Genomic DNA, 24,133 nt, shown 5'->3' on the forward strand with positions numbered 1-24,133 from the left:
ATTTCGGTCACATCTTTCAAGTATGAAGTTGCAAGGTTTAATATAAATATCAGTATTTCCGAAAGAAAAGTACAGTCGGCGAAAATATTAATACTTATTTATTTCTCATTATGATTCCCAATTCATTTAGAAAAAATATCGCCTAGGGGAAGAATATACACGAAAAGATATTTAAACTAAAGTTTTTAAACAGGTTTATATAATTTTTCAGCCTTCATATAATTTATGACTATGACCTAAAAACGCCAATTCGCGTACCCATCGAGCTTGAAAAATACTAGTATATATAGATACTTCTGGATGAGATTAGTTCAGGACCGGGACAAGTGGCATACTAGAAGGGACGCCTATGCTCAGCAGTGGGCGATAATGGGCTAATATGATGATGATGATGAGTAGGTACCTACATGTTTTGTGAACATGCCATATTATGTTTTATAATAATATCGCAATTACATCACCCGAACGCTTTATTTACTTAAGCCACGTACATACAAACTATCCACATACAAACGTGTCACAAATCGTATTTGGTGTAAGTACCTATGTAAACACTTAGTAAGCAACAATTTGTTTGTATTTAAAAAAGTCACGTGTCAATGACATATGATTTAACATGGATTTTTTCACGACTTATTTGTTTAAATAAAAATGTGTATTAAAAAAACATCAATGACTTCTTTTATGTGTTTGTTGCGTCTCGGAATCTTAGGCGATTTTGTAATTTTATTCTACAATAGGTTCCTACATATTTTCTTTAAAAACTTTACGTGTAGTTACTTACCATAAAAAAATATTTTTCTAGTTTTTATTTTACCACTTTGTCGGAAGCTTTCTAGCACTAACGATCACGGAGCAAAGCCTTGGACGGACAGACAGACAGACGGACATAGATACACTATAAGGGTTCTTAGTTGACTACGGAACCCTAGAATGTAGAATAGCTGAGCCCCACGGACGTAGCAGCAGAGGGATACTTTAGGCTCTTAAATAAAAACCGTCACGGCGGTATTTTCAAATTACAGTTTGTCAAAGGCCTGTCTCATTTCAAACATAGACAGAGAGAATCATACTATCTTTGTCTTACACTAGTACTAGCACCTAAAAGATGAGTATAGTTTTATTTGTTCTTATTTAATGACAAATTGGGACTGATTAACTTTATTTCATCGCAAGCTTATCTCGGCATTTTCCCTATAAAATTTTATTCTGTCGCTTCAGTTTTAATTTTCCCCCATAGTTTGTTCCAATCATAATTCGTTCTGGCTCGGCGGGAAAGTTTGCCGTCGATAAAATGAGAATTGTTCACTCTAATTAAATGGGATGGATCGTGGATTCAATCAGCTCCTTATATTATAATTATCAAGTTCATTCACTGAGGATTTTTTTTAAATTAAAATCTGCAGTTGCACCTTAATGATCGACATTTTTTGTCACAGAACATTATTAAAGAGGTTAGAACGGCTATCGCGCGCAGTTAGTATCGGAACCGGTGTCGCCGCTCGTTCCTCTCCAGATTTCCACATTTCTCGCGCAACGGTAGTAAAAACTTGTGTGTCTGGTGAATGGATACGCCTCCTTTAGACAGATTTGATGTCTGGCTTCTTAATCTGAACGTTATTGTGGCGCAAAAGGCATGTTTACGTTTTTCGGTCAGCGCGGGCGAGTACTAGCATGCGAGCGTCTGCTCATAACCGGCGGCGACACGTACCCTGCTCGCATCGCCATTCTACTTGTTCTGTGTTTTTTGTAATCCAGGAACTTAATAGAAAAGCTAAATGACTCACGCTAGAACGTTCCGGGTCCGGGACGAGGCATCCGATACCTACCTCATTTTCGGTGATTACGTGTTGATATACTTATCACTACATATTATAAAACCTAGTCCCCCGCCGCGTCCGTCTGTTTGTGTGTATGTATGTTCGCGATAAACTCTAAAACTACTGAACAAATTATGCGGTTTTTAATCACATATCAATAGAGTGATTCTTGAGGAAGGTTTAGGTGTATAATTTCTTATGGTTTTGTGTAAACCGTGGGAAGCCATTAAAGCTCTCCAAAGGGCCTCTACGTGTTGGATCTATATCCCCACGCAAGCCTATCAAAAGATTGGGATTTATAGGCCCCTGAATTCCAAAAAAAAAGTAGATACTTATAGATCTCTAACTTTTTATTCTCCAACAAGTGTTCCTCTTATCCAGGTTTAATTATACCCCACATAACTATATGTATAAATCAATACATATCGCATTAAGTTTATGAGCCCGCCCTGTTGTCGACATTTGCAACATCGCGGTGAGCTCACGTGTTGATACAGCAAGTGCCGTAACAATAACATGTGCTAGTTTTTTACCTCCACCTCTAGCTACAGGATGCTCCAATAAAACTTTATCATAGTTTTGCATTAGCTTAGGTTGGTAGCTTAGAAATCACACACTTACGATTATCAAACCGAGCCGGGTTCGAACTTCGAGTTTTTACAACCTTTTATTTAGTTTCCCCTGAACGTTTGTCTGCCTGTAATCAAATCTTGCAAGTTAAATTTGATCCACTGCCCGGTTTCCCATGAAGCTGAAAATTTGCATACATATGAGTCGGGTGACAATGCAATATTATATTATGGTAACATCGAGCTCATCTAATGACGGAGACAGGAGGTGGCCATGGGAATAGGTATTTATGTAAGTCCAGATAGCGAAAAACATCCTTATCGCGATCTATTCTACTTGAACAAACGTACACAAGTTTTTTAGCAAAGCAAACACGACCAACTTTAGTTTTGAGTTACAAGCTGTATAAGCTAATACAAATATATTATAGTTACTAATGTTTATAATACTGCTACATGACGTATTGTGTAAATTAAATAATGTAAACAAAAGCATGACATCATGGTTCGCATAGCAGAGTTCAGAAGTCAGTCCAACGGTGTTTAGAATAGAGGCCTATGTTATTAATTCTTAATAAGCAAGTTGGTTAGGCTGCGTCTTCTATATTGACTTCATAGGTCAGTGGTTCCTAACCTTTTCAGTCCGGTTCTATGACTAACTAGGGAACCTGATTTTACCCCTCCTCCCAATGTGGTAATAAAATAAAAAATAAAACGTGTACTTTGTTGTATTGTTAAATTAGGTTAGCTTATTACCCCCGTAAAATACTAGTTTTACCCCCACGGGGGTAATTACCCCCAGGTTAGGAACCACTGTCATAGGTACTTATACTACTTATAGTTCGCTTAGCTATATGAACCTAAGTACTTACTTACTCGTACAGTTTACAATCGCTACATAGTATAAAACAAAGTCGCTTCCCGCTGTCTCTCTGTCCCTATGTATGCTTAGATCTTTAAAACTACGCAACGGATTTTGATGCGGTTTTTTGTATATATTACCCCATGGATTTATGTATGTCACCGTAAAATTGTAAACACTCGTCAGATTATAATCTCGCTAGTTAAATTATAAACTGACGGTAGGGAGATTATAAACTAACCTAACCTAACCTACGTTAGATTATAAACTAACGGGTTCACAATCTTACGGTGTCATGTATATTACCATCGAGACCCATCCATATTCCATATTTGGAGTATTTTGACTATATTGGAGTATTGTGTGACAATCTAAAGCCCTTGCTACACGGTCGTCTACAAGCCCCTCAGACCGCGTGGCCTTGGTCTGGACGGACCGTGTAGACAGTTGTTTCCAACAAAATTTGACCAAAACTGACCAAGGTCAGACCAAGGTCAGACGGTTAGAAGGCTTGTCGGCGACCGTGTAGCAAGGGCTATATTCATTGTCAGCGACCCGGTAGGCAGGTTCTATGTTAAGGATGACTCACGCTAGACCGGGCCGACCCAGGGCCGAGGCGTCTAACATGTCATTTTCTATGACGGCTGATCGGTGATCACGTGGTGCTTTCCATAGGAAATGAAGCGTGAGTCATCCTTTAGTTAGGGCTTTTAGCGCGTGGCTCGCGCTGGCAAGTGGACTTATTTTCTAGATGCAGTGTTGATGTATGTTTGTTTGTTTGTCCGCAGGGTCCCGAGCCGGCACTGAACTCGACCCCGGGCGCCGCGAAGCCGCCGCTACTAAACGCTTTCGAGCTGGACCGCTGTTTGGACAGGTTTGTACATAAACTGAGGGGCATTTTTCTCTGCCACTCTAATTACGCCTTCATTGGAGTGAAAGAGAAAGATCCCCGCAATTGAAGAAATTCGTTTTTCGCGGTATCCCCTCTGAAATAGATGTCAAAGAAAAACACGCACATACTGCTCGCTGTTACGGCCTGGCCACGACATGGCGCGACTGGCTTCGGCTAAGGCGACAACCATAGGTTGGAGCGAGGCACAGTGACCGTACCTTTCGTTCCCATCTATGGGTTTCGCGTTAGTAGAAGCCAGTCGCGCAATGTCGTGGCCATCAGGCCATTAGAGTTGGTCAAAGACGCCTAAACGCCTAGTCTTTCTAAAATGGCATATAGTCTACAAATTCGTTCACACACTCGTTCTCCGCCTGTCTCCGGGTCTCTCGACAAGTGTGTATAGACGGCATAAAATGGGGCTTTACTGCTATAACGCTCCTTGTTAGTGATAAGGCTGTAGAACCAAGTTTGACACATGTTGATGTTTTCAGAGAGGAGTCTGGCAGGTGGGGCGGCGAAGCGGCGCGGCGGCGTCGGCGCAGCTCGCCCCCGCGCCGCGCCTCGCCCCCCAGAGACCATGAGCCTCTCGCTCTTGCACGGGTGAGTACTAAAGTCCTCTCGCTCTACATCAGGCCGGCAGGTGGGGCGGCGAAGCGGCGTAGGGAAGCTCGCCTCACGGCCGCGCCACGCTCCACCGTAAAAAAAATTGTCAACTTATTTTTGGGTCCCCCAAAAAAAGCCTGGCCCATGATAACCGCCTGTGGCCAGCGACAGAAACAAGAGAAATGATATCCTTTCTTGCACAGGTGTTTGAATGAAATCACTTTTTAACGATAAGACCACCTCTTGTTTAAGTCAAATATTATTTTACTACAACAAGAGGTGGTATTAATATTATAAGATACATAATTTTACACCTTCTTTTTGTATTTACAAGAGCAGTTTTTGCTTTACAAGGCGCAAGCGAGTCTTGAACTCACGATTTTTTTTTCTTTGGCAAGATAAAAGCTTGTAAAAATGGACGGTTCCACAGTTCCAGCACTCATAAAATAACCAATCCGCAGGCATCAGCCCCAGCCTCCCCAACAGCTGGTTCAGCACACTCTTCACCAGCACCTGTATCTCCAGCCGGCAGTACTGCTGGTGCCCGCTCTCCACTCCCGCTGGTCGCACCAGACCTGCTGGCCATGCAATTGCTCGACCAGCACTCGCAGCTACAGGCGCTGATGAAGCAGCGGCTGTTCCATCAGCATCATATGCAGAAACAGGTTAAAATCCTTCTTCATCTTAGGAGTCCCTGGACCTGGGACCCTGTTGCATCATCCTTAAGGAACCCGGAGTTCGGGTTATGCATCCTAATCTCAAGAATTGGAGCAAGCCAGTGGTTAAATACGCATATATTTCTATAGCTTAATCCCAATCATTTTGGTGTTTTGCATCCTGTATTTTCTTAACAGCACTTTCTGTTTTCTTAACAGCACTTATCCTCAGAGGCTGCTAAGCGTCAGCTGGAACAGTCTCGGCTGCAGGACCAGATCAACCTGAACCTGCTGTCGCAGTCGCATCTGCCGCCTCCTGACGCTTCCCCGGGTAAGTACAATACGGGAAACTGACTCTTGGTTAACCCGAAGAAGGTTAACAACTAGTAGGTTAAAGTTTTGGTACAATGTTGTATGTTCAATATACATATAATATAGAAACTCTACCTCGTGCATTAGAACCGTAACATAATAGATCAACTGATTTTGCGGTTCAAAATACGATTGCTTGAAATTAGTGAGGATGATTATAACTATTATCTTGCAGATTTCAGGTTGTACAGTCGCCATGCAGATACATCGGAGCGCCCGAGGCGCTCAAAATATCTGATGGCGTCTCTACCTATTGCAGCATTAAATTAGGATCACTATGGTCACTAAGTCAAAGAAAATACTCGCAAAATACTTTTACAAAATTACCTTCGCTTTAATCGCTCAAGAAAATAAAAGTATCGATACAGGAAAAAGTTGGTGCTAGAAACATAATAATATCTTCTCAATAATTGAATCTGTCAAAAATTCTGAAAGAAAATCCGTATCCCAAGGTGTTATTTCATCTCTTGAACGATCAGGACATTAGAAGATGGTCACAATACTCTTGCATCCCCAGGTTCCCTTCAGCAGCAGCTCGGCGCGCAGCAGCAACAGCTGGTGCAGCAGTTGCAGGCCGTGCAGCGCCAGTACCTCATGCACGGGCCTCTGTCTGTGCCGCCGAATGCTCCGCCAGGTTTGAACTAGTTTTTTGTTGATTTTATTTTACCCCAGGCGTAAAGAGGGCTTTCATGAACTAAAGCCATGGACTAATTTAGATTAGTTCATCCTCAAGCAGAGTCTCCTTAGCAGCTCTGCAACGTCACTCCAGCTTACCTGAATGGCAGTAATGTGCGGCCATTCATTAATGCATTCATTAAACCATAAAATATTTTTTTTTTGTCACTTTATGCAGATGTACATATCTATTTACAACAGATCATGTTTTCTCAGTTCAAGTTCTTTCTGAATCTTGTGAATATATTAAATCTGATCATATATTGCAGGTCTCATGCTGTGGGGGAGCGAGATGGAAGAGCACCCGCTGTTCGGGCGCGGAGTGTGCAAGTGGCCCGGCTGTGACGCGCTCGCTGATGATTACCAGGCGTTCCTCAAGTATGTATTCTCGTTGATACTCTAACCAAGCATTTCTAGACCATGGTGCCTCCTTCTCTTTCTTATACATCTGATTTGATTGATTCCTGAGATTTCGTGTCCCTCTCTAGATGTGATGCCTTAAAAAAACTGCTTAATTCCTAGCGCATAATCCCTACTTAAATCTGCTCTTGCTTCGCTAGATATATAAACCCTTTATTGTACATAAGACAGGTTAAGATAGAATTAAAAAGAAAGTATACAATGTACAAAGGCGAACTTATCCCTAGAGGTGTGCCTTCCAGTCAACCTTTGAGCAATTGAGAGTAAACAAATAAAAATGACAGACAAACGAACACTATGTACAGAAAAGTAAATTATGGTTCAATTATTCACAAGTAAATAATAGATAGAAGATATATGAGTGCATTGATCATAGGTCATAGGCCCGTAAGAACCCAAAATTTTTCATCTATGCCCCTCATAATCCAGACACCTGGAAGCAGCCCACACCCTCGACGACAGATCAGCTGCGCAGGCGCGCGTGCAGATGCAGGTGGTCGCGCAGCTGGAGCTGCAACTGCGTCGCGAACGGGACCGCCTGGCGGCCATGATGCGGCACCTGCATGCCGCTAGGGACTCGAGCCATCACCAGCCGAAACACCCACATGGTTAGTTTACATACCAAACTTCCTTCTTCATTATAATGTAGGCACCTGGAAGCCCACACCCTCGACGACAGATGATGCAGGTGGTCGCCTAGCTGGAACTGCAACTGTCTGCCATGATGCCACCTGCATGCTGCTAGGGACTCGAGTCATCACCAGCCGAAACACCCACATGGTTAGTTTACATACCAAACTTCCTTCTTCATTATAATGTAGGCACCTGGAAGCCCACACCCTCGACGACAGATGATGCAGGTGGTCGCCTAGCTGGAACTGCAACTGTCTGCCATGATGCCACCTGCATGCTGCTAGGGACTCGAGCCATCACCAGCCGAAACACCCACATGGTTAGTTTACATACCAAACTTCCTCCTTCATTATAATGTAGGCACCTGGAAGCCCACACCCTCGACGACAGATGATGCAGGTGGTCGCCCAGCTGGAGCTGCAACTGTCTGACCGCCTGGCGGCCATGATGCCACCTGCATGCTGCTAGGGACTCGAGCCATCACCAGCCGAAACATCCACATGGTTAGTTTACATACCAAACTTCCTCCTTCATTATAATGTAGGCACCTGGAAGCCCACACCCTCGACGACAGATGATGCAGGTGGTCGCCCAGCTGGAGCTGCAACTGTCTGACCGCCTGGCGGCCATGATGCCACCTGCATGCTGCTAGGGACTCGAGCCGTCACCAGTCGAACATCCACATGGTTACGCTGCGCCTTACGTAAGCGAACAACTCGCGAACGCGAAGCGGCGCGGTGCGGCGCGGCGCGGCGGGCCCACGGCTTTCGCGTACGCAACGAGATCGCCCACGTAGGACACTTCTATAGGCTGCAAAGGATTGATTCGCTTCGCGTTCGCGTGTTCGCCTACGTAAAACGCTGCGTTAGTCTAGCTTAGTAATAAGTAATAGAAAACGAACGGACATCCGATAGAACCGATCATGGACGTAACCTACTGCAGTTACATGCTTTTGGTAGCTTTAAGTTTCTAACCGTTGACGCAAGCAATTGACGAGCTAGATAAGTTCCAAGAAACTCCAACACAGGACCCCCAGTTTGAATGTTTCCTTTCCTTACCGCTAGTCCAACAGAGCTCATCTAAAACTTCAATATTTATTCATTCACCAATTCACTGATGTAGATTTGATTTTTAGTTAAGTCTTCTTTAATTTCAGGAGCGCCCAATGAAGGCACATCACCCGGACCGGTCCGTCGCCGAGTCTCCGATAAATCTGGTGTGGCTATTGCTGGTGGTAAGTTTTCAATGAGTTATTTTTCGTTTAAGGTTTGCGTATCTGAGCGTTTCTTTTATTTTTTGCCTTTTTTATATATTGTGACCTTTTTTGCCACTTTTGTGTTATTTCTAGTCAGGATCGCGAGCCATTTTCATCCTTATAAGAGAAAAAAAGTGTCCTAAAATTTCCATACATTTTTCAAACTTTCCTCTTTGTTACCGCCATACAAAGTATATGGGGAAATGGTAACACAATAGGAAAAAAACTCTGGGACATTTTTATCCCATTAGGATCGAAAGAGCTCGTGATTCTGAGTAGAAATAACACAAAAGTGGCATAAAAGGTCACAATATATAAAAAAGGCAAAAAATAAAAGAAACACTCATCTATTGTAAGAGTACTTGCAGTGAGTGTGGTGACTGTGGTCGCACATTCGCTGCGAAAATTGACTATATATGTTAGTCACCTGAGAGTGCACCAGCGATGCTCTCAGCGGTAGAATTCAGACGCTGTGGCCGAAATCGGCTATGAGGAGACGATGATGATTGTACGAGTAAGGAGATTGTAGGTTTTGAATAAACCATAAACCAACAAACGTTGGCTTACTCGAGTTGATTTCGATCATAAAGTTCAAATCTCGGGATCATAAAAGGGACATCTCCTTTTGAAATCCTCCTCCTCCTAAATGTTTTAATACTTACTATTACTAATATCCACGATTCATAAAAATCATAATAATTGTAACACCGATTTTGAATCACAACATAGTAAACTCTTGTAATTTTCTTGTATGTATTTTCCATTTGCGTTGATTGAAACCCGTGTTTTTCTGTAAGGTCTTCCGTATATGCTCGAAAGAGCGGGATTAGATGTGCAACAAGGTAAAACAGTATTACAATTTCAGTCTTTAGGTAATCATTGTTTATTTAGTTTTATGTTTTAAAAACAGCTGTGATGCTTCAAAAGCATGTTTTGCAAACTCAAACTTGGGTTTATCTAGTACCTTAAATAGCAAGATATAAAATACAGTATAGTTCATTTTGGAGAACAGCCTAATTTCGTTTAATAATAAAAGCAGATTAGACTTATAATTAATTTAATAGATTCATGCGGCTTTTTCGTTTTGAGTTTGTTTCTTAATTTGAATATAATAATAAAATTATCACTATACGCACTGTTCCATAACATGTTTAATATAATCATTGTCTTTCTATGTCATTATTTTAAACATGCATTGTTATTTTTCAGAAATTCAGCGCAACCGCGAATTTTATAAAAGTGCAGACGTTCGACCTCCGTTCACATATGCTTCGCTCATCCGACAGGTTAGTCTTTACAATAAGCGTTTGACTTAATAAACTTAACGGATGTACCAACTTCAAGATTTAAATACCCTGGAAACCTTTATTATTCTAGTAATTATTCTTAAACGACGATATCTATGAAATCAAATTATGTATGCCAGATCAAGGATTAACTTTTCTTTGTAATTTTCATAGGTGTACCACAAGGCCGTTATCTAGTGCCTTAAGGGTTGCATTTATTTTACTATTAGTTGATGTAATTATTAATTATTCCAGGCCATCATAGAGTCTCCAGATAAGCAGCTGACCCTCAATGAGATCTACAATTGGTTCCAGTCAACATTCTGCTACTTCCGACGCAATGCTGCCACGTGGAAGGTACGTTGTAGAATCCTGTTTATTTGCTTTTCTAAAAAAAAACAATAATATAATAATAGTAAACAGAAAAGATTTAGTAAAAAAAATTACAAGGAAAATTGTTAAAGTAAATTGTATTATTGAGTAATGAATTATTTAATTTTATTATAATATTGTAATTAAAAGAACTAATATTATTAATAATTCCTGACGATTAGGGACAACAGGTATTTGTAGTATTTTTACGTAAGTATTATGTGTATTTATTTATTTTCACCAAAATTTCAGGTTAATAAACTTGTAAACAGACATTAAAAAAAATTAAATCAGAAATTATGGTGAACATGAATATTATATTTTAATACTATGTTGTGTATTCTCTTATATGACTATAATAATCGTGTTAACTATAAAATTTAAACGGTGCTTTAATGATTTCGACAATAATGTAATGACTTGTAAATAACAGAAAAAAGACGTCATTCGAAAAAGAACTAAAGTGACTCAACAAATCTTCTTCGTTTGCAACATTATGTCATTTAAAATTACAATAGACTTGTTTCATTAGCTACATTGAATTGCATTAGTCTGCCAGACATCAAATCACTAAAGCCCGTCCTTTAGCCTTATCCTCGACCAAATAAAGACTAGTATAGTACAACAGAACGCCGTGCGTCACAACCTGTCGCTGCACAAGTGCTTCATGCGCGTCGAGAACGTGAAGGGCGCGGTGTGGACGGTGGACGAGGTGGAGTTCTACAAGCGCCGGCCGCAGCGCGCTGCGCACGCGCCGCCGCCCATCCACCAGGGGTACGGACCCCGCCGCGATGACCGATTCTTTATACTAGTACACTGCTACAGGATACACATACATTACAAATGTTACACATTACAAATACTATTAGATGGTTACATGACTTTGATTATTACACAATTACATATTCCGCCCATGCATCAGGGGTACGGGACCCCGCCGCGATGACCGATTCTTTATACTAGTACACTGCTACAGGATACACATACATTACAAATATTACACATTAGAAATGATACTATTAGATAGTTACGTGACTTTGATTATTACACAATTACATATTCCGCCCATGCATCAGGGGTACGGACCTCGCCGCGATGACCGATTCTTTATACTCTTACACTGCTACAGGATACACATACATTACAAATGTTACACATTACAAATACTATTAGATGGTTACATGACTTTGATTATTACACAATTACATATTCCGCCCATGCATCAGGGGTATGGACCTCGCCGCGATGACCGATTCTTTATACTCTTACACTGCTACAGGATACACATACTTTACAAATATTACACATCACAAATGATACTATTAGATCGTTACATGACTTTGATTATTACACAATTACATATTCCGCCCATGCATCAGGGGTACGGACCTCGCCGCGATGACCGATTCTTTATACTCTTACACTGCTACAGGATACACATACTTTACACATATTACACATCACAAATGATACTATTAGATCGTTACATGACTTTGATTATTACACAATTACATATTCCGCCCATGCATCAGGGGTACGGACCCCGCCGCGATGACCGATTCTTAATACTCGTACACTGCTACAGGATACACATACATTACAAATATTACACATTACAATGATACTGATGGATAGTTACATAACTTGGACCATTAGGTACACATTATTTAATAAATTTTGACACTGATACTGGATATACACAGACATTACAAGAAACATTACAAATGATACTATTAGATAGATAGATAGTTACATAACTTTGATAATTACAAAATTACATATGCCGCCCATGCATCAGGGATACAGACCCCGCTGTGATGACAAATTCTTTACACTGCTACAAGATACACATACATTACAAGAAATGTTACAGAAACACAATACAAATGAATCAAATGATACTGATGGAAAGTTACCTACACGACTTGGACCATTACACATGTCTTTAATACACTTTTACACTTCTACTGGATTATACTATTGGGTTACATAACTTACACTGTTAGGTAGGTACACTAGGTACACATTTACATTTACATATTTATTTACTAAACTGCCACTGGATATACGCAAAATACAATTATTATACATTACAAAATATACTATTGGGTACATGACTTTGACAGTTACATAATTACATAATTCCCTGATAAACTGCTACAGGAGGATACACAAATTACATGGATACTTATTCACAATACATACTAATTTTTACACATTACAGAAGTCACTACACTTTGCCTATTACACAAGATACCAAAAGACAAAGTTACCTACATGGGCTACATGGCATATACAATTATAAATTACAATGAAGGTTAAGAATTGTCAGATACCTACCTATTTTGTAAGACTGACCATTACATATTATATTCAGACTATTTTTTTATTTTATTTAGAAAACCAAACAGTCATATAAACATATCAAAAATACGATACAAAAGATGTACTGCAACAAAAGGTACAATAAAAAAGACCTGGAGCCACTAATAAACCAATCGTTACAAAACAATACTAATACATACAAATTATATGAACTGTAGGCTATTTCTCCTATTTTTGACCATCACACATTCCTCTAATACACAACACCTTAATTAATAAATTACCTACACTGTTACAAGACTTACAAGATACACAATACAAAGTGACGCAGCATTACAAATCACTTATAATTGTTGGATATGAATATGATTTTGAATATTACACATAACTCATAAACTTTTTAACGCATTCCTATAAAATACACAAATACAAGCTAACTATACAAATAAAATATTAAACTCCCTACTGAAGTTAATAAAATGCGTTTATACGACGAATTATTGAATAGTTATATTACGTTGTCTATTACACATTTCAATGTGTAATAGACAACGTAATAGAACTATTATCCGTAATAGTGAACTATTACATTATCACTAGATACAATAACTTATACATACAGTTATACTGCAACATAAAATACTATACTGACTTTCACTTACACAAGATACACAGACTTACATAGCTAACATTATTTCATGATTTCACTCGCAAATTGATTACGTATAAATTCAATAAATAATTATTGATACAATGCTACATAAATACATTAACTAAATCTTACTCCACTAACAGATATTCCATCAATACGGTTAACCACTAACATCATTTGACACAAAATTAATTACCCTTTACACTAATTCACGATAAAAATTTACATTACATCATGCAACTACATGATCAACATTTTACATAAAATAACTTTTTATTTAGTTCTTCAGACTCAAGAACTACACTTTATTATTTTTTACACTTATACACACATATTTACTAAATACAAATAATTGTACAGTGCAAACTTATACACTTGACACCATCTTACATTTTACACTTACACAGACACAATAAATAGCAGCATTGCACTGTTACCCTAATATATACTTGAACACACCAGTATACAATGTCTGCTGCTCTAAACACAATAAAAAACATACTGCGCAGACCATAGATTGACATTACAATTTTCTACCAGCTAATAACAAGAGATTCAAAAGATACATTACAGAAGTACCTAATCAAGTTATAAAAATACCAAGAAACTAAGGTACTTGTATTGTAAAAAAATTGCAAATGTTAAAAATATACCTCTACACATTATGAGAATAAATTTTCAATAAGAATGATCCAGTATAAACTGAAATAGAAAATCCTGGGGAGGGGGGAACACTTTATCACACACCTCATACATCTGACATCAAACACAATTAACCACATTGGGAACACTCCACAATTTTTGGAATCTAACATTTTAATCTTCTAAATATTTTCTATCTAACCTAGAGATACTTAACTCTTGTTGTGTAAATAAACGTTTGGTCTCGTTTCAGATTTGGATTTGTAATTTTTGTGTAGTTAATTTTGAATCATGATTGTAAGTAGACTTATAACCGATGGATAAAATATTACTACTAGAATCATTAACATCACTTTGTAAGTTTCTAAACGGTTCGCTACGGAACAAATATACTTTTTCATTTTCATGTTTGTGTTCTTTACGTATTTCCAAATTATTAGTTTCATCATCGGTTGTATTGCTACGAAGTGTGAGGTCTTGTACATTTTCTGTATTTAGGATTTGTTATTTGTGCGTGTTCGTGGGTTTCAGCGCAACGGTGGTAACATTTCTCGCTTGCCTATTAACCTCACTCCCGTCATTCCCTCCGGGACCTCCGGGCCATCCTGCATGACAATCGTTTCTCCACGACGATCTGACGCGTTTCCATCGTCAATTCTTTTAACGATGGAAGCGTTACACTCTTAAGTTGTTTTTTTGGTGTCAGCTACTAATCGGGTTGACTTGTAGAACGCGATCCGGACGAACCTCTCGTTGCACAAATGTTTCGTGCGGTACGAGGACGACTTCGGGTCCTTCTGGATGGTGGACGACGCGGAGTTCGTGAAGCGCCGGCACCTGAGCCGCGGGCGCCCGCGCAAGTACGAGCCGGCGCCCGGACCCAACGCCGCGCCCGCACAGTAAGGACGCCCCCGCATCGAGCTGCGACCGTCCAACGAACGGGATAGGGAATAGCTTTTTTCTCTATCGAATGCGGCAATGCTCGCTCAAATTATTTAAATATCAAGTCAGAATTTGAGACGATAATGATGATAATATTCCCGGCCAATAGTTTTGATATTGCTGAATCACGACGATTTGCGTATTGGAGAAAAAAGCTAAAACTCGAAAACATTATTGATTTGAATGTAAATTTAAACATTTTGAGATGTTGTTAAAATACAAATACAAACTTGTAAATCTTTTAAAATTTTGTAAAAATGTGGATATGTGAGAATCGTTGGGCGATCGCGTCCAAAAAAGTATACGTGTGATTACAAACAATCAGAAATTATCAATGTAAAACAGTAGCTGTGATAATTTTTGATCTTAAACTAGTTCGATGTTTCTGACAATTTTGTAAAGTGTTTCACTGTACCTAAAGCTTTAGATTAATCAATATGTCATGTTAGAATATGTAACTAGAGACACGTGATTGTTCCAAATTATTATAGTTAAAAATAATATCATTATGTGCTCACACTTCTAAGTGTTACCACACATTTGAAATTTTTGCATTTTTAGTTAATCGTGGATTAATTATGAATGAAAATATCCTCAAATTCAAAACAAAACTAAATACCACATTTATAGTTCTAGATAGAAACGACGAAATGTAAGCACATAACAAAATTATAGACTTCTAGAGTACCAAGCTATAACCAATTGTTTTGCTATAGATTTTAACATCACGGTATTATGTGACTTGTCTAATATTAGCTTTAATCCATATGTTGCTATTGTAATTTCTGATTTAATTTTATCGACTACCATTACCAAATTAAGTATGATAACGATGTTTGTCTCGATGATATGCATGTTGTAAGATGAATTGTAAGAAGGATCGTCGTTGGATACCCAAGTAAGATTGTAGAGATCTTTATCTTCTCTTGAATCCATTTTGTCATCAGCATGTATATCCCGATTTTGTAGTTGCTTGTCTGTCTTGGCTTCTTACGCTTCGTGCATTTTTGTCGCATGTTATTTAACATTTTTACTCTTTTCTCATAAGCTTGCCTTTTTAACTTTTCTTATCTTTCCATTTTATTCTATTTATCTTTCTCTCACACACACACATCAACACAGATCACTGTTACAGACGAATTGGACTTTGAAATTCAAAATTTGACACTTCACATTGTACACATGTACACCATACACTCGTGTAAATTGTAGTAGCGTGATGATTATATCATCATTTATAAGAGAAGAGGTCTGAAGTGGCCGGGGGTAATGTTTTATTTACATTTTTATTTCTAAGTTGGTCAAATCATTACGAATATTTAAAGTTTTTAAATTGATCATTAGTAAAAAAAAATATTTTTTATTTTTTTGAAGTGTAAAGGTCCAGAACTTCATTTGTAATTAATTTGACAGGTTCATGGGTGCACAGAGTCCTCCGATGATGACCAGCCCTCATGGCTACAGTGAAGCTCTCAAAAGGAACCTTCAGGTATGTTCTTTATGCGTATTCTCTAAACAAAAAGGAAAATACCGGAACCTTACAATAATAACATTTGCAAGATACACTGCAATGCAAGACCAATGTCCTCCATAATAGGCCAACAGCCCCTTTTTATAACTATACTCAAAATTTTATTTAAATTCTCTGCGAATCAGTAAAGCTGCGTGTAAAACCTAAGGAACCTAAGGTTTATATAACCTAAGGAAAGTAGCTAATCAGGCTACTGTGCTTACAGCGTATCACGCATATGTAACGTCCACTTTACGGTATGGAGTTATATTCTGGGGAAACTCCACAGATAGGGAAAGAGCGTTCAGAGCACAAAAGAAATGTCTTAGATCAGCATGTAATGAAAAATTTTTAGAGTCATGTAAACCCCTGTACATAAAACATCAAATATTAACTTTACCTTGCCTTTTCATCTATGAAGTAGCTATACACGTAAAACTTAACATCGGTCAATATACAAAACTTAATAGCATTAGACATCAAGGAGAAATATACGCAAAACCATTCAAAACGGCCTTACTTTCTAAAAGTGTTTTTGGAATTGCACCGAAATTGTACAATAAACTCCCAAAATCCATCTTATCAGACTGTAATAATTTACAACGTTTTAAGAACATTTTGCATGACTTTTTATCAAAAAAAGCCTATTACTCCATTCAAGAGTACCTCTGTGATACATTTTAACATATGAGACCGCTTTTGTTAACTAATAATGTACTTAAAAATATTGTATTCTGCATGACTTATGTATTAAGTAGTAATAAGTAGTTATAGTTATAAGTTTGACTGTTTGTACGCCTAATGGCAAGACCATGGTGATTCTATATTTTAATGTTCCATCATTGTATATACCCATGTTCTACAGACAATAAACGAATTATGAATTATGAATTATTATGAATTATGAAAACAACCACCTATTTTTTGTTTTATATGAAAATAATTTTACTGGGTCATTATCTGAGAATATGTCTGCGGTTGCGTGTAATTGTTTTTCATACATTTTGTATTGGTCGTGGCAATTAGACAGTAGACATATTTTTTTGAGAACCCTACTAACGTTTTTCATTATAAATTGTGTGAACTTAGTGACGTCCTTCACATAGAAGTTGATTAAAATTATATTTTTGTTGTAGGGTATGATGGAAGAATGCAACCTGTCATACATGTCGAGCGAGGATCACATGATGCAAGGGGCTGAAGAATATCCCTCCTCCCATGATGAGTACAGGTATGTTCTTTGCTTGAAGTAGTGCATTTACAAAGGCAACACTCAAGTTTCTTAGAAAGTCACCTAGAAATCAAAAATAGAGGCAACCTATATTTTCTGGGGTAGTCATTCAATTGTCTCTTGTATTTCAGGTTTACTGGCATTTTGAAAATTGTATGAACCGTAACAATATTTTAAGATCCAATCTCTTACCTACCCCTTATTCATAAAACTTTTTACGAGCCTGAATTAGTAAAATTATGTTTTATCACTTTCTTACAAATACATAAGTCAAAAATTATAGATAAAGACAAACGATTCATAGCGTATTCCGGCTTTTAACGCGTTAGTGAATAACGCCATAATTCTTTATCCTGCCCACTGTTATAGTGGTCCTTCGAGCCGGATATCAACCAGCAACCTAAAGGCTCTGATGTTGATATTTGCAGCCGGCCGTCCATGCTGAACGGCTACGGAAGCAGCAGTTCGCACGATGTGAAGGCCGAAGACCTGAGCGGGACCGACCAGGACATCAAACCCAACATATACGCGCTCAAGAATGAGCTGCAGGCTTCCGACTATTCTAACAAAGGTAACACTAGACTATAAAGTATGACTCACGCTACAAACGGTCCGGTCGGTCAACGGTCATCAGATAACAAAATACAAAAATAATACCAGTTCTACTTATACAAGTTAGATATGAGCGCCGCGCCGGCGCGCCGCCGCCGCCGACAAAATTTTCGCGCCGCCGCCGCCGACGCTGCGCTATCGGCGTGGCATCGGCGTGACCTTGGTAGTTACTACTACTTTCGGAATTAGTTAATATATTTTTAATCGAGTTTAGATCATTAACGGCGCCACTTCAAACAGTTTATAGGCATTCACAAGGTATTTTAGGCCCATATAATTCAAAAATATCGAAGGCAATTGCAAACTTATCTGTCTAGTAACCGCGCTACTAGTCTTGGGGAAACGAAATGATTTAATATCAATTTTAACATCAATATGCTTGTAATAAACATACTGATTTCCTTCCATTTTATTGTGGAACGTTCCACATTACAATTTATAGATTGTATATAATATACACTACACATATGTCAATCACAATTAAAAAATTAACTGTGATCAACTCTGGCTAACGTGAGACTCGAACCCACATCTTTGGATTACCGATTAACCGATCCAATGCTTAACTAATTTTGCCAGCTAACCATCCGTCATTTACCGCGAATTTAACCATTACAAGCATGGTTAAAAGTCTTTAAAAGGCATAAAAGGGGGTTAATTTTGAGATATTAAGCGTTTCCACGTCCAAATGTCCGGCCGTTGGCTTCGCACGGAAGGGCGTCGGAATCCGGTCTCAATTAAACTTGGCCACTGTTTAAATTTCAAGCTTTGCTCTCTCGCAGCTCAATCTTTGGCCTTGCATCGCTCGCATGGAATTAAGCCGCTATCTGAACCTGCAAATTTTTGGCCCTGTTTGGAGCTCAACTTTCGGCCTGTTTTAAAACGCTTGAGCATTGGTCCTTATCCGATCTTAGCTCCATTGCAGCTCGGCCTTTGGCGTCGCACGAATGCGCCCGCAGGAAAGCTCCAGATCTTTAACACTATGGCTTCAGTCTTTATCGGCCTGCGCCCTCGCTCTGCTCTCTTGCAGCTCGGCCTTGCACAGAAGCGCGCCGCAATCGGCGCTCCAGGCGTTCGGCCGTCAGCCAAGCTTACACTTGGCGTTCGATTCTTAGCTGTACCTGCAGCTCATCCTCTGGCCTCGCATTGGGAGGCGTCGAAATCAAGTCTTCGGTGTTACATGGAGCTCGGCGTTGGGCCTCACTTTTTGACATAAATCGGTTTTGTTGAATCGATATTGGTTAATGACGGAGCTCGATTTTCTTTGGACTGTCGACAAGACGTTTCCCTGATACAGTCATTTCGCAATTTTTAACTTAGCTCAAAAGATAAGGGCCTCGCTAAGATCTTACGGCCAGAGCCTCACCAAGATTAAGACCGCCTCTGATGCCGCGCGATACCGCCTATCCACAGTTTATACGATATCATTTTTTTTTCGTACCATTATTCAATAAATTATCATTGAAAATAAAAAATGCATTTATTTCATAACTTTCCTACAGCAAAAACATGTTTTTTCGGTAAAATTTTGGTTTGAATTCTTTTTTCATTCATCGAAGGTGTTTCAAGGCCACGCCGCCGATTCGCCGCCGCCGCCGACCAATTTTGACCGGCGCGCCGCCGCCGGCTAACTGCCTATCGGCGCTCATATCTAATACAAGTACGCGTACTTACGAGGATAGACATTCCTTATTTACCATTTTAACACCATTATAAACAAATTGAATTTTATTTGCAGACTACACAAACTCCACAAAGGAATCCTCAAGCAACCGCTCCGGCGAGACCAGCCCCTACGACGACTACCCGCGCCCCGAGGACCGGTACCGGCCCTCGGCCTCCCACATAAAGGACGAGGCCGAAAATCTCTCACTTAACGAACAGAGATCTGACAAGTAAAAGAAAAGGTTGACAAGTAGTAGTGACTGGACAATTTTGGTATCGGCTTTCGGCCTTACACGCAAAAGGTCGAGGCCTAAAACCTCAGAGAAATAAAAGTGAAGGTTGACAAGAACTAGTGATGGACAATTCTGGTTGCCGGCTGTTCTTGAAGCAATAATTAGGATGCCGGCTAGTGTTTAGAATTATTATCACAGTATGTAATACTTTATACTTACGGGTGTAGTTCTATTTCAAGTTAATAGCGGTCGAGTGTATGTGTTCATTGTTGGATTTTTATATTTAAAGATCTCGGGAGGTTTTATAAGTTAGAAAGTAACCAAATATTTTTTTGTTTTATTTTTAAACCGACCCGGTTTTAACGGGCTTTGAAGTATTATAGTTTATATTTTTTTCACCACTATGTTTTTACGTTTTTTAAGTTTCTAGGTAAGTTAATTGAGAAATTTGGTCCTCTATTTATAGGATAAGTGTTAGGAAATTTTAGACGAAACGAATTGCGCTAAATAATCAAAAAGTCAACGATAAAATAACCTTAAAAGGTCCATATCAATATTTAAAAATATTTAATCATTATTTGTAATATACAAATAATACGAACAATAAGTAGGTGTATTGGACTGTTTAGGAAAACGTAATGGTACATAAAGTTTTAATATTAACGCTTAGCGTTTTGGTTCATTATAAAAGCTTCTTTGCAATTTCCTTTTTTTTATTCATACGTCACCCTGTGTTTTACGACTTTACACAGGCCAACTATGAGAAACTAGTAAAACCTCCCCAACTATAGTCCAATACTGCAACTATGGGCTATGGGTGGCCGAATGGCTCAGGCACCTGCCGCGATAGCAGAGGACGCTGGTTCGATTCTAGCCTGGGGCACTGGAGGCCTTGGTCACTTTTTCTTAGTATATGACATTAAAGTTTATGGGCTACATGTTCAAAAGGAAATTAAGTATCAATACCAATGTTCCTTTTGGTTTATTCCGAGTTTTTCCTTCCATTTATAAACATACCTTGCCTTAGTGTAAGGCCTGAGTGGACGCTCGGAGCGGAGCGTTCGGCGGGGCGTGCAGCGTGGCGTCGGGCTCACAAGTAATTTGACCAGCGTGCACTAAGACCGCTCCTATACGCTTGCATTTGTTTAACATGCATGCCGCACGCCCGCCCCGCTGCACGCCCAACTCGAGCGTCCACTCAGGCCTTTTAGAACTACAAAAAATACAGTAAAATACACACCTAAACGAAAAAATTACAGTTCATTTTGACTATAGTTGGGAGGTTTTACGGCGAAAAAAGACGAATAATTTTTTTGGCGCTTGACGTCTGTATTTTACCGCCGATTTTCAGTAGTTAAATAGTTTTATTTCCTTATGCTTTTGCTCATCACTTTACGAAATATTGTTGTACCTAACGGAATTGATTTATAAAACGTTAATTTAAGGAAATGATCTGAAGTTTTATTTTTGTACCACGCGGTACATTTGTGCTTGCTTTATTCCAAGGAATTGTTTATTAGTTCATAGACTAAGAGCTAGGTTGTAAATATTTATCATGATTGTCATGAGTTGTAAATTGTTAAAAATGGTAATTCTAGACGAGTGTACACGTTTACTTATTAAATATATCTTAATATTGGATATTAAATCGTTCATGTTGTAGAAAATTTAGAAAAACCTTAGTAGTAAAAAAACAGTGTAATTCGACATTAATATTAGAATTTTGTTTCCGCTGTTGTGTTCTTGCATTTTATCTCTGATTTATTAAAAAAAATACTATTTATAAGAGTACTGAATTACTTATTTCTTCGTGTCTCTAAGGCTGCATTTATGCACACGCGGGGCGTTGAGCATAAAATTCGGTAATATGGGGTTGTATAGGAGCTTATGGACGCGATGCGTGAGCAATTTTTTTTAAACTTTCCGTGCCGCTTCTCGTGTATATAAATAAGGCCTAATGAGCGTTTGCATTTGAGATAATAACTTAAGTATGTATACTATAATTCAGTTCGAGCAATAACGCAAACTTTCAGTGAAAAATCATACTAAAGATACCTTCTCTAGTTATTTATAAATTCAAGAAGGGTTAAATCATATCACGGTTAAGTATGTATACCTACTTATAATAACTAGAGCTCTAATTCGATGTGTATGTAAAATGTATATTCCATTTTGCAATAACTTGAATAAGTAGTAAAAAAAGCAGGCACATTTAGAAACACATTTTGTTTGTATATTTTTATTCATTTTTTTGAGCAGTGAAGTACAAAAATACACTTTTTTATTTATGTTAAAAAGGGGGTATAGCACGGCTGTTTGACTTTAAGACACATACGTTAGTCGCTTTAGCAGTTGTGCTATGTATTTTTGACGCCAATACTCTATCTATTTATTGATATCATTGGAAATTATGAAAACAAAACTTATTGTTACAATATTTTTCAGCAATTCTGATTCTGTGGACATTTTTTATTTGTACAATTGTTCAGTACAAAAAATTACTAATTAAAATACTAAGTACTTAAATATCCAATATTTTTATTATAACAATTTTTAAGTATGCTCCACACCGGACTGATATAACGATGGCATAAAATGAGACAAAGGAAAAATAATTCTGACAAATTGTACATAAAATGTCCATGACTTAAGTACTGGCGTCAAAATGACACCCCCATTTTCTCGCAGGGATCGATATTTGTTGTTATTTATTAGACACAACATATGTGTCGTATCCAAGCAAATGGTCCCACTTTTTCGCTTGCCATAAGACACACGCGCAGACAGGCAGGAACAGACAGGCTATTAGTTTAAAGATATAAGCAAATCTCGTTCTTTTGATAAGTGACAAAGTGGGGCCTTTGACTAGACTTTGACACATATAATAAATTGAGAATAAACACATCGCTGATTTAAAAAAAATGTAAATTAAAATATTTTTATTTTTTTTTATGAATGTTTATTTGTGTCAAACAAGCGTATATATAGGTGTTACATTTTTGTGTTTGTACGATACTTGTTTTGCCATGACTGGCGTACAAATATTGTTTTTATACTAACTAAATTGACTATGTACAAGAATAAACCGAAACTTATAGACTACGATTCTAATTTTAATTTTATGCAATTATATACAATAATGATTATCCAATTCGATTTTATAAAATTAATGAATAAACTATAGTACAATTGACAAAAATCTAACATTACAATTTACATTTGTTTATAAATTCATCGACAGAATAATAACAATGTTCAATTAAATAATTAAATAATTTCTTCTTAAAAATATTAAAAGACATTTCTTTAAATGTGTCTGAGAGAATATTGAATATCTTAATAGCCATACCGTATGAATTTTGTCGTGATAACGCTAGATTAGTTTTCGGTAAGTTTAACTTAATCCTATGTGTCCCTCTTTTAGAGTTAGTGACTCTTACATCAAACAGTTCCATATTTTTCTTTACAAAGATACACATTTCAAACACATATAAACATGGAAAAACCCGTTTCATAATTTTCTCGGTTGTGATCCGTGTATACAAATAATTACCTTTTTTACATTATTTTTATATTCGTATTACATTTATCTAATTATTGACAGCAGGGTATTTTTTTATTACACTCTCTCCCTATTTTTGAGTTTTGTATGTGTGATTCTCAATTTATCCCAAGTACCTAAACACCGGCCGTGCAGGCCTAGCATACATTAAATTTATTGATCATTGTAAATTATACTTAATTAGTGTTGTATTAAACGAAATCATTACAATTATTTCATTTGTTTTATTTAAGTGTAAAAAACACAAAATAATCCTAAAACAAAATTTTGCTAGTGCTAAAATAGCCAAGTAATTAAAAAAGTCCTAGTTCCAGTTTGAGCCTACTTCGCGCTTTACAAATCAA

General features: G+C 38.0%; 1 protein-coding gene across 3 annotated transcripts in view; it reads left to right on the forward strand.

Moving 5' to 3' along the window:
- Positions 1–20,936, forward strand: part of LOC134658340 (forkhead box protein P1) — a 66,665-nt gene extending 45,729 nt beyond the window's left edge. For 2 of the 3 annotated variants that reach the window (XM_063513965.1, XM_063513966.1), the window contains 16 exons: positions 4,040–4,125; positions 4,635–4,743; positions 5,208–5,411; positions 5,622–5,733; positions 6,292–6,408; positions 6,719–6,827; positions 7,299–7,477; positions 8,659–8,736; positions 9,555–9,599; positions 9,967–10,043; positions 10,299–10,400; positions 11,044–11,189; positions 16,390–16,465; positions 17,623–17,717; positions 18,146–18,288; positions 20,068–20,936. In XM_063513965.1, the coding sequence (XP_063370035.1) occupies positions 4,040–4,125; positions 4,635–4,743; positions 5,208–5,411; positions 5,622–5,733; positions 6,292–6,408; positions 6,719–6,827; positions 7,299–7,477; positions 8,659–8,736; positions 9,555–9,599; positions 9,967–10,043; positions 10,299–10,400; positions 11,044–11,189; positions 16,390–16,465; positions 17,623–17,717; positions 18,146–18,288; positions 20,068–20,228 (1,839 nt within the window). In that variant the 3' untranslated portion in view covers positions 20,229–20,936. The remainder of the gene's footprint in view (positions 1–4,039; positions 4,126–4,634; positions 4,744–5,207; positions 5,412–5,621; positions 5,734–6,291; positions 6,409–6,718; positions 6,828–7,298; positions 7,478–8,658; positions 8,737–9,554; positions 9,600–9,966; positions 10,044–10,298; positions 10,401–11,043; positions 11,190–16,389; positions 16,466–17,622; positions 17,718–18,145; positions 18,289–20,067) is intronic. The other variant, XM_063513967.1, reaches the window with a different exon arrangement.
- The last annotated feature ends 3,197 nt before the right edge of the window (positions 20,937–24,133 follow it).

This window comes from Cydia amplana, chromosome 22 (assembly GCF_948474715.1).
Source record: "Cydia amplana chromosome 22, ilCydAmpl1.1, whole genome shotgun sequence".
Classification (NCBI taxonomy): Eukaryota; Metazoa; Arthropoda; class Insecta; order Lepidoptera; family Tortricidae; genus Cydia; species Cydia amplana.